The 17,244-nt window shown below is 41.9% G+C and overlaps 1 protein-coding gene across 7 annotated transcripts in view; it reads right to left on the reverse strand.

The window, feature by feature from the left end:
- LOC135700419 (protein tolkin-like) overlaps window positions 1-17,244 on the reverse strand; it is a 94,858-nt gene that overhangs the window by 22,567 nt on the left and 55,047 nt on the right. For all 7 annotated transcript variants that reach the window (XM_065220919.1, XM_065220917.1, XM_065220916.1 and 4 more), the window contains exon 3: window positions 12,441-13,779. In XM_065220919.1, the coding sequence (XP_065076991.1) occupies window positions 12,441-13,779 (1,339 nt within the window). The remainder of the gene's footprint in view (window positions 1-12,440; window positions 13,780-17,244) is intronic.

Raw genomic sequence — 17,244 nt, forward strand, 5'->3', positions numbered from 1 at the left:
AAACGGATTTGATAATATTTTTTTTATGTTTTAAACTATTAAAGTTTAATTATCAAATGCCTATCCAAATTTTTAAATAATAACCGGTCCACGTTTGTCTGATATGGCTACTCTAGGGAGTTAGTTTTACATTGTTATAGTTTACATTTTGCTTTTAAGGAAAGTATGTTTGTTGATTTTAGTTAGAAAATTTGATATTCTACCTACTTAACCTATTTGCCTAACCTAACGTGTCAGAACCCTAATGATCTGTTGATCGGATCGCATGCAGCAATCTCTGAACTTTTCAATGGTAGCAGTTCTCCGTAATGCCAAGGTCTGAAGACCAGCCAGGCCAGAGGTGGACCTCAGAATTTATAGTACGCGGTGGACTGTTGAGGATCATCCTCAGGATCTTGTTCTGGATCCTTTGTAGTTTGATGTGATGAGAAAGTGCGCAACTCTCCCATATTGGCAACCCGTACTCTATGACGGGAAGGATTATTTGCTTGTAGACAGCAAGCTTGTTTTTTAGGGATAGGGTGGATCTCCTATTGATTAGCGGGTACAACGACCTTATCAAAATGTTGCATTTCGTTTTTGTTTTGTCAACATGCTCGATGTCGAGTGGAAGGATCCTCCCAGGAAGGAAAGGAAGGATCATTCCCAGTTTTCCGAATGGGGATGACTTTAGCTAACTTCCAGCACGAAGGGAAGTAGCCAAGTCGGAGGCAATGATTGAAAATCAGTGCCAGATGGTTGTAGAATCTGGATCTCACGTGCTTGAGCTCCACATTCAGGATGTTGTCGAAACCTGGGGCCTGGGTTTTTGGAAGTTTTGATATAAGCCAACAGTTCGTCAGCTGTGATCTCGGATTCCTCGGGAAAGATGCCAGGAACCTGGGGAGATTGGTTACATTTTCAGCAACCTCAGCTTCGTGAGGGCTGGTGATGTTTTGTCTAAGATTGAGGGAGCTGACGAAATGTTTACATAAAGGGTGATACGGTCAAAATTTGGTCAATATCAACTTGACGTATTTCTTTCAATTTTGCATTTAAAAAACCTGAACACCCCTCATTTTGAAGGTGTGTGTGTGTAGAATGTTGCTCCTATTTTGATTTTGGAATTCACTCTTCAGTTGTCAAAATGCCGTCCAAGCAAGAAGAGCAGCGTATCAAAATTTTGCTCGCGCATCTCGAAAATCCGAGCTACTCGCACGCAAAGTTGGCAAAATCGCTAAAAGTTGCCAAATCAACCGTTACAAATGTAATTAAAGTGTTTGGGGAACGTTTGTCGACAGCCAGGAAGTCTGGATCGGGGGGAAATCGAAAACCGGAAGCCGCTGAGACGACAAAGAGAGTTGCCGGTAGTTTCAAGCGAAACCCTAACCTCTCTCTCCGAGATGCCGCAAATAAGCTGGGTGTATCGTCTACAACCGTGCATCGAGCCAAAAAACGAGCCGGACTATCGACTTACAAGAAGGTAGTGACTCCAAATCGTGATGATAAACAAAATACGACGGCCAAAGCGCGATCCCGGAGGCTGTACACGACGATGCTGACGAAGTTTGACTGCGTGGTAATGGACGACGAAACCTACGTCAAAGCTGACTACAAGCAGCTTCCAGGACAGGAGTTTTATACGACAAAAGGAAGGGGAAAGGTAGCAGATGTTTTCAAGCACATGAAACTGTCAAAGTTCGCAAACAAATATCTGGTTTGGCAAGCCATCTGTACCTGTGGCTTGAAAAGCAGCATTTTCATAGCTTCCGGGACTGTCAACCAAGAAATTTACGTGAAAGAGTGTTTGAATAAACGTCTGCTGCCTTTCCTGAAGAAACACGGTTGTTCCGTACTGTTTTGGCCGGATTTGGCATCTTGCCATTACGGTAGAAAGGCCATGGAGTGGTACGCCGCCAACAACGTTCAGGTGGTTCCCAAGGGCAAGAACCCTCCCAACACGCCAGAGCTCCGCCCAATTGAGAAATACTGGGCTATTGTCAAGCGGAACCTAAAGAAGACCAAAAAAACTGCTAAGGGCGAGCAGCAGTTCAAGGCAAACTGGCTTTCTGCGGCGAAGAAGGTGGACAAGGTGGCTGTACAAAATCTGATGGCAGGGGTCAAGCGTAAGGCCCGGCAATTCGGATTTGGAAAAGCGGAAGCCTAACTGAATATTTTTCCTGAATTTTATACTAATTGAACTTGAAAAAGAAATTTAATTTGATTTTTTAAATAAACGATTTCACCGATTTACACGCGTTTTCCCTTGACCAAATTTTGACCGTATCACCCTTTATCGCGGCAGCCTTCTCTTCAGGTGTTATCAGGTGAACCACTGAACCGTCGGGACAATTCAGGGGAACCAGCGGTGAACTTGGCGTCGATTTAGTTTTGAGGACTTTTGTTAGTTTTCAAAAGGGTGTTGCACAACCTTGGAGAGATCGGATGTTATTGGCAAAATTCTGATTTCTGAGTTCCACCATTTAAGCTTTGCTAAGTTTAGTTAGACGGTTGGAATGGGTCCTCAAGGTAGGCAGTCCAGTTCTCTGGTACTGCCTACGCATGGCGTTACGGAGTCTGCTTAGGCTTTTAGTATTCTGATCAAGGTTCAGAGAATTACTCAACCATCTGGAAGCTGGCATGTATTGTCCGCGGGCTCGGCATATCGCCTCCTCGATGGCGCACAGAGATCTATCGATGTCATCAGTCGTCTCCAGTAGGGCGCCAAAATCGTTGGCTTCGTCGATGACTTGTTGGAACCGATCCCAGCTTACCCGATGGTAATTTCGACGGGAAGCATGAAATCGATTAACGGAGGAGCCCACCTCGGCCACCACCAGAAAGTGGTCCGAGCTTAACTATTGGTGGGCTACCGGTTGGGAGATGTTCTCCATGCTGCTGACTAAGATATCGATGGTGGAGTGCACACCGAACCGGCTCAGCTGGGTGGGAGCGTCCGGCACCAGGATGGTGTACTGGCCCTATTGCAGGTTGTCGTTTAGGATGGTGCCGTTCTGATTCCGCCTTTGGTTGCCCCAAGCTTAATGTTTGGCGTTCAGGTCGCCAGCGATGATGAACTTTCCACGGCGTCGTGTTATCTTGATAATATCCCTCCGCAGGTCTGCCGCAGATCCGTCCCTGGTGTTGGCTTGTTTCGGGAAATAGGCCGCAATGATGGTGACGGGGCCGACGGGTGTGGAGACTTCCAATCCCAATGCTTCAATTATTTTCAGCTGAAAACTGGGTAGCAGTCGGCAGCAGATGTTGTTCTTAGTAGCGATGGCCAGTCCACTACCCCCAGAGCTTGTCCGATCCAACCTCACGAGCCGGAATCCAGGAAGAAAAACGTTCATCTCGGGCTTCAGGTGAGTTTCAGCGATGCTATGTTCGTTGAGGAAGTCAACGAACTCGATAATTTTGCTCTTGAGCGAGCAAGCGTTCCAGTTTGCGATTTTGATCAGCTCACGGTCCATTACTGAGCATGAAGGTAGCCACAGCTTGGAGCTGGTCGGATTTGTTCTTGATGGTGTTGGCAATGTCGTGCATCTTGAGGAAGATGTTCATTAGTTCCGCTGTGCCACGAACCATCGTTGATTTCTGGCTGCGGTAGAGACGGTCCATCCTGACGCCAGTTTAGCCCATGGGCTGTGGGGAGATCCTGCGGCTGTGGAGCAGCAGTCGTCTCTTGACCTGATTTTGCAGGGACTTTTGAACTTGAGTGGTGGCGGCCGCCGCAGCAGTAGCAGCGGCACGAGCAGCAGCCAATCGTTGATTGAGTGGCAGCGGAGGTAGCACTGTTATCGGTCGTCGTGGTACCGGTGGGAAGTTCTGGTCATTAATTTACGGCTGTTTATTGCTGCCGGGGTGGTTTCTCGTCAATGCTTTTTCCGGATCTCGATGTACTCGCTGCGCTTCGGGCAGGCCTTGCTTGTAACTTTGGGAGAAGCACCGTAGTTGGCGCAAATGGGATCGGCTTCATCGAGTCTGTCGCAGGCGTCGGTTTTGTGTTGTTTTCCACACATGATGCAGCGGCTGACCATATGGCAATTCTTCGATCCATACCCGGGTGATTCCACGACTGACCGGCTTGTACCGCTCCCACTTCACCACAGTATTGAACAGGACGTGGATGCCCTGGAGGTCCATCAAAGTTGTTGAGTTCTTCTCAAGGTGGATCAGGTATAGCTGGTCGCGGTACTAGACGGCCTTGTTGTGGCTGGCCATCTTGTGAATTTGGACCGGCTTCAGTCCCTTAGCCACCAGCTCTTCCAAGAGGACGCCCGTGTCCATGTCGTATAGTCCGCGCAGGACCACCTAGAACCTCGATGTCGTGGGAAAAGTACTCCACCTGTGCTTGGTCCAGTATGGTCTGTACCGCCTTGTAATATTTCAATGCCGGAACCATCAGTTTGTATCCTTCCGTGCACAGCTGGATGGTGCACCGGACACCCTGAGTGATGTACAAGCTTATTTTTCCCGCAGTCCGAGAGGGAAGCCCTTCAAGTAGAAGGGCGGCATTCTGACCTTCTCCGGCGGTCCTGTTGTTTCCGTCACCGGTTCTGCACCGTCTTTTACCCATGACTGGGTCAGTGTCTCTATTCAACGCGTGAAAAAATGGAACAACGCAATCGAACGAACGAAGAGAGCGAGAGAAAAAACGTCGACTGTACTGCTCAACAGTCTGGCAGCGTATGTGCGTTGAGGCTAGACAACAGTGCTCTTTTATATCTTTTCAGGTTAAAGCAGAATGATGTACAACCACTCGATTATGACGACTGGGTTTGGGAAGAACGTTTATTTCATTATTTGAAAATTATCACTTTTTATTTGTACATCGGACAATGCTTGACATTTTCACTTTTCAATAGTTTCTTGTTGAAAATCACCAGTCGTAAGCATTGCTATTAATGCCTAGAAATATTTCTGATCGATTGGTGATAAAATAAGTGAAATTGGTCCAGGGGCAGCTGAGTTATTAATGTTTAAAAACTATCATAATTTTGTTACATGTTACATTTCCGGTTTTCACAAAGTACCCCCTATAGAAATCACATACGTAGTCCTACGTCAAAAAATGCAGAACTATAGATTTCATGAAACTTTGCCCATTAAGTTTCTACATTATATGTCTAGCATTATATGTCTAGCGAGATATAATTCGATGTTTGTCAAGACTACCCTAAAATCAGTTTTGTTTTACTTTTTCACATAATAAATGTTAACTAAGCGATTCGACATGTTCTACAAAGTTTTCAATATCATCAAATACACATCTTATCTGAAGACAGCAATATTGTTAATCACTTCATTTGCTTTGAAAAGCGATTTTAAAGCAAAATTTCACCAATGTTGCAACTAAAATTTCTCAGAAAACGGCAGTTTCAAGCAGCCAAAATTAACCTTGTTGACCATTCATGAAGTACTGATGTACTGCAGGGTCTGCTCGGGTACAAAGGTTTTTCCAAAAGTATTTTTTATCGTTATTTTTATATTTTTAGTTAGTTTCGCTATTTTTATTAGTTTTACCGTGTCCAATATATTTGATTACACATATTCATTTCTTTGCTTTAGTACGGCACATACACTTACTATGTGTTGTTATGGGTTATGCCAACTTGTTTTCATGATGTGCCCATCTTTCTGGTCGTTTGTAAACTCTAAAAAGGACGCAGTCGGTTTGCCATTGTCAGTTCATCTAGGTGAACCACTAAATCTGAACCGGAGAAATGCCGCCTTTTTGTTCTACATTTCATGAGTTCGTTCAATGAATCTTCGGCATCACCAAATTTAGTCAGGATTGCTATAAGCGATTATCCAAGAGATGCATTTGAGCTCCGTCCGTTTCACACCAGTGAACATACCGGCGATCTAGCTCTGTAAAGGTTGAAACTGTCGTTTCCAACCGGCCCAGACGGCATTCCTGCGATCTGCATCCGTTCATAAGCTGTGTTCGGAGTCGTTGCTCACTCTCTTGGTGAAACTATTTAATCTGTCACTACAGAAGAGTAAATTTCCTGAGGCGTAGAAATTTTCGTATATGTTCCTCGTCCACAAGAAGGACGATAAAAGGAAAGTCTACACAGAAAAAATTCTGAATTTTAACTATCGCGTAAAATCTCCCTTCGTTTAATTTTGAGCTATACTTGGCATACACAGTGAAATTGTTTACAAGCTTGCATACAATATTGATAATTTATGCGATATTGCGCTTAAATTTACACGAAATATCACGTAAATTTATGCTAAATCTAGCGTTAATTTTATGTGCGCTATATCTCGCAGAAATTTACATGAATTTTTCGAACGGTGTAGAATTACAGAGACATCACATAACTAACGGGTGTTCAATAAAAAATGAGAATGATTTCGCTGCCATCTAGTGCTCTTGCGAGAGCATCGCGACTAAGTTGCGTCGTACGGCTGACCAGGGCCCCTTCTCCAATATGCATTGACGTTTTTTTGAAGAATAATATGTTTTTAATGTTTTTAATAAAAAAATCTGAACTAACTGAAAAAATTTTTTTTTTACTATGACTGAAAAAATTCTCATTTTTTATTGAACACCCGTTTTGTTGCTGCTTCAAAGTATTCGAGTTCATCATCAATGAGGCGCTCTTCAGCATTTGTAAAAATTACATCTCCACGGCTCAGCATGGATTCTACCCAAAACGGTCAGTTACAACCAATTTGACCGAATTCGTGTCGCTCTGCGTTCGGACCATGGACTCTGGCGGACAAATCGACGCTGTTTACACTGATCTCATGGCTGCATTTGACCGAGTAGACCTCAACATTATTTTGAGCAAGCTTTACAAACTCTGAGTGTCTGGATCCTTCATCTTATCTTACGAACCTTTGCGAGCTCCTCGTTCTGAAGTGTTCACGAACGTTTCCGGTGTTCTCCAATGAAGTAATCTGGGACCCCTTCTGTTTTCGTTTTTCGTCAACGAGCTTTCGTGTCTACTGCCACCTGGATGCCGGTTATTCTACGCTGACGATGTCAAAATGTATATGGTTATCAATTGCATTGCTGATTGTAAAGGAGTTGCAGCTGATTGTAGATCGTATGCAGAGTTGGTGCTCAGCATCAACAAGTGCAATGCGTTATCATTTCAAATAAAACCCGATAATATTTGATTATTCCATTTCCTGGCAAACGTTAGAGGGGATTAGCTAGATCAAAGATTTAGGAACAACACTCGACTGTGAATTGACCTTCAAACCGCACTACAATGACATCCTGACTGAAGCTAACAGGCAGCTTGGCTTTATGCTCAAAATATCTGAAGGCTTTCGCGATCCGCCATGCCTGCGGGCGCTGTTTTGTTCGTTAATACGTTCAATCTTAGGGAACGGCCAGGGTAGACGCGACACGCGACGCGATGCGATGCGACTCACGCAAGGAATAATAATAAATAATAAGATTCTTTTGAATTGGTCGCGTCGCGTCGCGAATCGTGTCTACCCTGGCCGTACCCTTAGAGTATAGTGCTATCGTCTGATGCCCGTACCAAGCATGATGGACAGCCAGATTTGAGAGTGTACAGAGAAAGTTTGTTCGCTACGCGCTTCGTCATCTGCCCTGCCGTGACAGGGCTAACTTGCCGTCTTACGTGGATCACTGTCGTCCACTTGGAATTGACACCTTGGACCGAAGAAGACGGAACGCGCAAGCTGTGTTTGCTGCTAAGATCATTACCAGCGAGATTGATTCCCACGAATTACTTCGGCAGCTTTTCTTTTACGCACCTGCGAGAGTGATTAGACAATGTAATTGTGTACATCTCGCAGCTCGTAATCGGCATTCCGGGTTGAATGAACCTATCCGTGCCGTCGCTAATGCGTTTAATGAGGTTTATGCATTATTTGACTTTAATGTGCCGTTAACTGTCCTGAATTAGAACGCGCCTTGTTTTTTTTTGTTTTAATTAAACTTTTTTAATTCATTAAGACAACCATGTGTCAGATGAATCATTGAAACAACAAATAAATAAATAAATGAATAAATATTTAATTCGGCAATAAAGCATTTTCGTGCCGCAACGATACAAAAGTTCTTGAAATGCGAGAGCCCCACATTGGTCGGAGATGGCAAAATCGCGAAATTAATTGAATTGTGTATAAACTATTAACTTAATAAAAAAAAAGAGTCTTCAGAAGAATTTTTGATATAAGCAGCACTACCTGAGCAAAGGCGGTTAACAAAATGAAAGCAAATCGGTATTAAAGTTTGCTGATCTTTTATAATAAAAACTCAATTTGATTTAAGTGTCGCGAAATAAGTCTGATTACATAATTTCTGTTTTTTTTTTTTTTTTTTTTTTTAGAAATTTTTGAATCATAAATCATATTCCAAATCGAGTTCCAAATCTCCTTTTCCCTCTCCCGATCCAAACAATTGTCATCCACTAACCTCGAGAAGACCGCGAGTAATCGGTTCCAATCCTTTAATTTTAGATTTAAGACATTCATAATGTATAAAGAAAATGATAACTTGGCTCTGTAAAGTTTATTCGAATGAGCCTGTACAAATAAAGTAATTAACAAAAAAAAAAAAAAAAATTTCTGTTTTTTTTTTCTAAATAAAAGCAACTTAACTTCAAGTTCTGTTGCTAACGTCTTGTTGAAAATTTAACTAACGATTATTGTCTAAATGTTTTGTTGAACACATTTTAAGTCATTCGTGACTAGTCCGGGTGAGATTTCACCGTGAGAAGCAAGGATGCTAACCATTTACGCCAGGCCCATATTCAGTTAAATATTATGAATGCAAAATATGTAATCAAATTACATATGCAGGAATTCGTGTTTTGTACGAAATTGACGCACCCCTTGGAGGAAGACAATGGTCCGGCAGACCCCGACATTATCCAGGACTTGACGACTTCTCTACATCAAGGAGAGGCACTCGTTTTTTCTACAAAACTGACACACTCCATAGAGGAAGAAAATAACGAAAATCACGACACTTTGCAGAGCGAAACAAATTCGGAACATGGATCAGGGGTAAATAATTTTGATAATAGTTTTATGAATGACAGGTTACCATCAACTTCTTCACCTAATCTTCAGACCAGTACAGAAATTTTAGTATATTGCCAAAATGTTAACCGCATGAGAAGCGCCGGTAAAATGAATGAAATTAACAAAAATATATTAAGTTCTACTTACTCTGTCATAATGGCTAATGAAACAAGTTGGGATGATAGTGTGAGAAGTGAAGAAGTTTTTGGTAACAATTATAACGTTTATAGAGACGACCGCAATTTTCAATGGTCTGGAAAAAAATCGGGAGGTGGAGTATTAATAGCGATTTCGACCCAATTGAATTCAGAAATTATTATGGCTACTAAATTTAAAGAATTCGAACATGTATGGGTAAAAGCGCAAGTAGCAGACGAAACACATGTCTTTGCTTCGGTATACTTTCCTCCAAACAATGCTCATAAGGACACGTATGATAAGTTTTTTGGAAAAGCGGAAGAAATTTTGTCTAGTTTACCCCTTGAAGTAAAAGTTCATATATATGGTGACTTTAACCAACGCAATGTTGACTTTATTTCTGATATGGACAATGAAAGCATCTTACTTCCAGTCGTTGGGGAAAATAAAACACTCCGTTTCATTTTTGACAAAATTGCAAATTTAGGACTCTATCAAATTAACCATGTGAAAAATCAACAAAATTGTTATTTAGACCTTTTATTAACAAATACTTATAAAGATTTCTGTGTGACTGAATCGTTAAGTCCCATATGGAGAAATGAAATGTTTCACACAGCAATAGAATATTCTCTATTCGTTCACATAAATGAAAGAACCAACGACTGCGAATTTGATGAAATCTTTGATTACAATTTAGCAAATTATGATAACATTAGAAATAGATTGAACATTGTCGATTGGCAAGCAATATTAAGAACTGCAGGAAATGTTGAATGTGCAGTTGACGTATTCTACAATGTGTTGCTTGAAATAATACTTGAAGAAGTGCCAACTAAAAGAAGAAGACGTCAGAGTCATGCAAAACATCCAGTTTGGTACAACAGGGAACTGAAAAATTTAAAAAATCGAAAGCAAAAAGCGCACAAATTTTATAAAAAATATAATAGTGTAGAAACTTTGGCATACTATTTAGACATTCGCGATCAGTTAAATTTGGCCGTGAATATGGCATTTGAGGAGTATTATTTAAAAACTGAACTTGAAATAAAATCTTGTCCTAGAAACTTCTTCAATTACGTGAAAACCAAATTAAAATCTGATAATTTTCCCTTAAAGATGCATTTGGACGATAGGATAGGTGAGAACTCGGATGATATATGCAATTTGTTTGCAAATTTCTTCCAAGAAATATATACTACGTTTTCAGAAGAGGACCGTGATCGTGAATATTTTGAATCATATCCAGAATTTTCAAGTGACATCAGCGTAAGTCAAATCAAGGTTCATGATATCTTAAAGGGTTTAAACAATTTAGATGCATCTAAAGGTCCTGGCCCTGACGGTGTTCCGCCAGTTTTTATGAAAACTTTAGCAATTGAACTTACTGCTCCATTATTTTGGATTTTCAATATGTCACTGGAATCCGGAAACTTCCCTAAAATATGGAAAAACTCGTTTTTAGTGCCTATCTTTAAATCGGGTAAAAAATCCGACATACGTAATTATCGTGGTATAGCTATTATCTCTTGCATTCCAAAACTTTTCGAGGCGATTGTAAATGAAAAACTCTTTCTTCAAATTAAAAACAGAATAACTACTATTCAGCATGGCTTCTTTAAAGGCCGTTCAACAACTACGAATTTGCTCGAATTAATTAATTTTTCCTTGAATGCAATGGATAACGGAAACCATGTAGAAGTGTTGTATACAGATTTCAGCAATGCGTTTGATCGAATTGACATACCCATGCTTCTTTTTAAACTTCAAAAAATGGGAATTCATTACGCACTCCTCAAGTGGCTTGAATCATATTTAACTGACCGTCATCAAATAGTAAAATACAAAGGAAAGATATCAAATCCCGTTGACGTCACTTCAGGAGTTCCTCAAGGCTCCCATTTAGGACCACTTTTATGTATTCTCTTCGTCAATGACATATCTTTCATTATTAGGAAATTGAAAGTTTTAATATATGCTGACGACATTAAACTTTTTTTGAAAATAAAAGATGCCAAAGACATCATCACATTCAAAGAGGAAATTCAAATATTCCATACTTGGTGTCAAAAAAGCCTGCAACAATTAAATATAAAAAATGTAACTCCATTACCATTAGTAGAAAACAAAAGCTACCCGATATAACAGTCACTTTAGGAAACCAGATCAAAGTGTGATAGAGTCAGGGATCTAGGTGTTATTTTGGACTCAAAACTTACTTTCACCGATCATTATAACACAATTATTAACAGAGCTAACAACATGCTTGGTTTCATAAAACGTTTCTGCTATAACTTTCACGATCCGTATCCGTATCCGTATACGATTAAAACATTGTACATTGCTTATGTAAGATCGATATTAGAATATTGCAGCATAGTTTGGTCTCCTTTTTCAATCACACACGAAGAAGGAATAGAATCCGTTCAAAAGCAGTTTCTATTGTATGCACTCCGCAAGTTAGGTTGGACTGTATTTCCTCTGCCATCTTACACAGCTCGGTGTATGCTCATAAATATCCAAACATTAAAAAAGCGTCGTGAATTTGCTATGATTTCTTTCGTAAACGATATCGTATCACATCGAATTGATTCAATAGAACTATTGTCATCCTTAAATTTATATACACCATCTAGGCATTTACGAAATAGAAATATATTTGCTACAAATCGTCATCGTACGAATTATGCCAAATTTGGACCCTTGAACCAAATGATGGATACATATAATAAGCACTGCGATAACATTGACTTTACAATGACAAAAACCAAATTAAAGCAATATTTTAATTCGTCGCATAACGTCAATTAGAAGTAATGTTTTAACTTGTTATTAAGACATATTATAAAAATATAAACAAAGACAAAATTGTAAAAATAGCACTTAAGACAACAATTGTAAAATGGTCTACACTGATTGACGACAAATAAATAAAATAAATTGATTGTTAACTATGTTAACCGTTAAGTCAACCAAAATGAGATCAACTGGAGTATTCAAAATAAGTTACATCATAACAGCAAATTTTGATTTCAATTTGATCTCCAGCTTTGCTCGGGTTGCTCGACTCTTGATCGATATTTTATCATAGATTGCTCCATTGTGTTCTATAATTGAAAATAATATAATATAGAAATAAAAATACCATTCTGAGAAATCCTTATTTATCACACATACACAAGTTGAAATGAAATATAATTTCACTACGCTCCGGGGCATCATTGTTGAAATTAATTCAATTGAGTGGTGAATATTACACCAATCACGATAAATACAGTCATACATATAGATACACCTACCTTCTCTCATCAACAGGTAGCGATGAATGCATCTCGCCATCTACGTCGACAGCCAAGTGGGCCTCCAGAAAAGACGACTGAACCACATTTCCCTTGGAGTCCCTTATTAGACCGTCTCCGCCCGCGTTTCCATCTACTTTGTCTTCAATAATGATGTCGTCCAGGATACGGGTTGACGTTTGTTGTTTAACGGCGCCGGTGCCATGCTTGGATAGGTTTCCACTGTTTACTTTGTAGATTTGCTTATGGCGGTCCTTTTGCACCCGTGAGTCGCTTTTCCAATGCTTGTCCCAATCTTTTGCCGATGACTTGTTTCGGTTTGCAGTTTGTTTGTCTTTGGGGACCTTTTTGCTGCTGTGAGTTTTTACCTTTTTGAAATGTTTTAAATTGGGATCGTTTATGGAAAGCGTTGGGTTGCCCAGGTCGCTTTTCAGACGTTCCACTCGAGCCTTGTACGTGTCGGAATTTGCATCTAGTGGTTTTTTCCTCGGTTTGTCTACCGCCTCATCGGTGCTGTTATTTTTCCGCCCATTCCCCTGCCAACGTCTCCTGCGGTGACGCTTGTGAGCAGTTATGGTCCCATCTCCGTTAAGGACTTGAACATCTTCTAAAGTTCTCCCATTGCCTCCGGCATTGCTAAAGCGATTAGCCTGGGTCGTGCGGACTGGTTTCGATGTGGTCGGTGGTGTCAAAAGTGTTCTCGATGCAAGCTTTCTGCTCACATGATTATTGCTGATTATGTTATCGCTCGAATCGTCGATAACGATGTCTTTTGTATCGGACTGGATGCGGTTTTGGTCAATGTTGCGAAAATCCGTCGTTTTGGCATTTTTCTTATTCTTCGCAATGGTCGAGCTACTGTCGCTGTCGTTTCCATTGGACGATGATGGAGTGACATTGGATGAAGATGACTTTCCCTCTTGATATCCCACTTGATTGGTAGAAGTGTTTCGCAGGATGATGTTATCGTTATTATCTATGATTGTTGCTTTTATCTGCGATTCACCATAGTAACTGTCAATTATAGCATTGTCGGTATGACGGTGCGAGATTTGGTTAAGTGATTTATGATCGACAGGCTGTGCGCCAGACACATAGACCGAAGCTTCGTTCAGGCTTTTGCTAGGTTGATTTGATCCAGTGGGAAGGTCGGGTGTCAGTTGCTTCGTTTTCTTTCTGATGATATCGGTAAGACCTTCTTCTTCCACCTGTAGGCCTTCGTGGTACACTTCTTGTTTGAGTTTTTCCAACTCCTGTTGGAGTGATTTGTTCAGTCTTTGCTTTTGCCACTCGGTTTCGTAGTCTATATTTGGCAGTGCGATATCTCCCAGGAATTTACCTGCAAGAGGAGGAGAATAAGAAAAAGAAGAAGAAAATTAGATCATTTTCGTGCGTGAAAGGTGGCAATAGAACTCCGTTGGATACAAATAGTTTGATAAGCAGTTTAGGTAGGTTTGATGTTCATATAGGGTTAATAAAGTTCATTCGTGTTCGATAGTTGAAAATAATGGTGTTGAGTACTTGAAACTGATGAAGTTTGCAAGTAGTAGACGAAATACACGTATTTGTAGTAGTAATAAAATTTACGTTTATTTTCTAGGTTTTTATGTTTCAACATTTGATTTAACATTTCAATTGGTTAGCTCTTGGATCTTCATCTTTGTTCTAGTTAATTGGTTATTCTAATATGATGATTGCGTTTAGCGCTAATTTACAGGATACCCTTTGTGGAATTGTTTTGGTTTGAATTTAAAAATGTGATAACCTACCTAATTGAGCAACTAACTACTTAAACTAGGTTGCCAAATCACGAATGATCTGGTGGTTTGATCGCAGACAGGCGACTCTGAACCTTTCCAGCGTGGAAGTCTTTCGCTCCTCGAGTTTTTGAAAACCGGCCAGGTGGTGAATCTCAGAATTACGAGTTCGCGGTGGACTGTTAAGGATCATTCTGAGGATCTTGTTTCGGATCCTCTGAAGCTTTAAGTGGTGGCACTTAGCACAACTCTCCCAGATTGGCATACCATACTCAATAGCCGGCAGAATGATTTGCTTGTGGACAGCAAGCTTGTTTTTGAGGGACAGGGTGGACTTCCTGTTTATCAGAGGGTAGAGCGACCTGATCAAGATGTTACACTTGGTGGATGTCTTGTCCACATGGGATCGGAATAGCAATTTGCTATCGAGGGTGAGACCAAGGTAGACTACTTCACTCGACCATTCAATGGGAGTGCTATCAAGATGGATCTTGAGGTTAGCAGGCCGAACAAGCCGAGGTGAATACGAGTGTGGAAACAGAATGGTTTGTGTTTTAGCTGCATTGATACAAATCTTCCAGCTCTTAAAATAGTCGGACAAAACATCCAGGCCTGATTGAAGTTAACTCGCCAGAGCACGGATCACTCGACCCTTATAGATGATGGAGGTGTCATCTGCGAACATAGACAGGATACCACCATCCGGCAGCGGAGGAACGTCTGACGTGAAAATGTTGAATAGGATAGACCCAAGCAGGCTACCTTGAGGGACCCCTGCATCAACGTTGAACGTATCAGAGGGGACATTGTTCAAGTAGACCTGGAATGATCTGCCCGACAAGTAGTTTTTGATGATCTTCACGAGGTAGATCGGAAAGTTGTATCGATGCAGCTTGTACACTAGGCCATCATGCCAGACATTGCCGAACGCCTTCTCGACATCCAACAATGCCATGGCAGATGTATTGGAAACGGACTTGCTCCGCTTGATGATGTTAGTAACCCGTGCGAGTTGGTGGATGGTAGAGTGGCCTTTCCTAAACCCGAATTGCTTTTTGAGAAAGATGTTATTATCATTTGAAAACACCAGCAGACGGCTGAGTATCAATTTTTCGAATAGCTTCGAGATGGAGGACAAGAGGCTGATGGGGCGATAGCTTTTGGCACTGGTAGGATCTTTGCCAGGCTTGTGTATTGGAATCACTTTGGCTAACTTCCAGCATGCAGGGAAGTAGCCAAGCTCCAAACATTTGTTGAAGATAACGGTAAGATGGTTGAAGAAGTCAATACACAAGTTTTTCAACTCGAGGTTGACTACACCATCCATACCCGCAGCCTTCATGTTTTTAGTACTTCTAATAGCTGCTATCACCTCATCAGCCGATATTCTACTATGATCATGCACTAGTACGGGGGTGTCAGCGACTCTAGTCAATGCCTCCTGTACGGCGGCCCATGGGGGCTCACCATGGTTTGACCAAGATTATGTGAAATTACAAACTGTTGGTCAAGAGCATTGGCCTTTTCAACTGGGGTTATGAGTAGGGATGGGTCTAAGTTCTGGTCAACAGAGGAAAGCGGAGGGATCGGTCTCGACTTATTTTTCAAAATTTTGGTCATCTTCCAAAATGGTTTTGCACAATCTGGGAGAGAGCGAATCTTGTTGGTAAAGTCATTATTTCTGAGTTCCACCATCCTGGCCTGGATAATTTTGGTTAGCCTATTGACATTGGTCTTCAAGTGGGGCAGCCCAGAACGCTGGAACTGCCTACGAATGGTGTTACGGAGCCTGATAACATCTTTGGTTGGGCTGTCAAGGTTCAGAGTATGACTCACCTGTCTGGATGCTGGTACATGTTGCTCCCTGGCACGGGATATCGCCTCTTCGATGGCTTGCAGACACTGATCGACTTCTTCGTACGACTCCGGTAGGACGTCGTAATCGATTGCTGTGTCCACACAGCGCTGATACTACTGCCAGTTAACACGATGGTAATTTCGCCGGGAAACTTGAAACCTATTGGCCGAGGAACCTACTTCGGCCACCACCGGATAGTGGTCCGAGCTCAGTTCCTGATAGGCGATAGGTTGGGAGATGTTATCGCCAATGTAGCTGATGAAGATGTCGATGGTGGCATGAGCTCCGGAACGACTCAACCGGGTGGGAGTGTCCGGACACAGAATGTTGTACTGGGCTTGGTGCAGATCGCTTTATAATATTGTGCCGTCCTGATTTCGCCGACTATTGCCCCAGGCTTGGTGCTTGGCGTTCAGATCGCCAGCGATGACGAAATTTTGCCACCGTCACTTTGGAGGTCTGCGGCCGTGCCGTCCCTAATGTTGGTTTGCTTGGGGCAGTAGACCGCGATGATGGTGATTGGACCAAGCGATGTGCTCACCTCAACTCCGATGGCTTCGATAATTTTCAGTTGGAAGCTTGGTAGTAGCTGGCAGCTGATGTTCCGTCTCGCAGCGATGGCCACTCCCCTTCCCCCGGAGCTGGTGCGGTCAAGTCTTACGAGCCGAAAGTCGGGAAGGAAGACGTTCAGCTTGGGCTTCAAGTGAGTCTCGGTGATGACGGCTATGTCGATGTGCCGTTCTTTGAGAAAGTCAACAAACTCAATGTTTTTGCTCTTCAAGCAAGCATTCCAATTTACGATCTTGATGGCTTCACGGTCCATACTTAGTGACAATACACAGGGCAGCATGTAGCTGTTCAGATCGAGTCTTTCAGGTGCGCATGATGATGATGACCTCGGCCACGAGCGTCACAAGTTCCTCCGAGGTGAACGGAGAATCGTCGACAGGTTCACCTGAGACAGCAGCAGCGTATGATAAACCAGGGGCGGTGGATGAACCTGGAATTGGCTGGGCCGCAGCAGCAGCGAGACGATGCTGAACTGACCGACTGTTGGGAACCATTTGGATACTCGCAGGATTTGCTTGTTGATTGTTGAGCGGAAGCGGACTTCCGTGAGTACATGAGGCGAACGATGATTACGGAAGCGACCAACCTGGTTGTTGATTGTAGCCTTCCAACGGATATT

This window comes from Ochlerotatus camptorhynchus, unplaced genomic scaffold (assembly GCF_037179485.1).
Source record: "Ochlerotatus camptorhynchus isolate MF236.1 unplaced genomic scaffold, CSIRO-AGI_Acam_v1.1 ptg000136l, whole genome shotgun sequence".
Lineage (NCBI taxonomy): Eukaryota > Metazoa > Arthropoda > Insecta > Diptera > Culicidae > Ochlerotatus > Ochlerotatus camptorhynchus.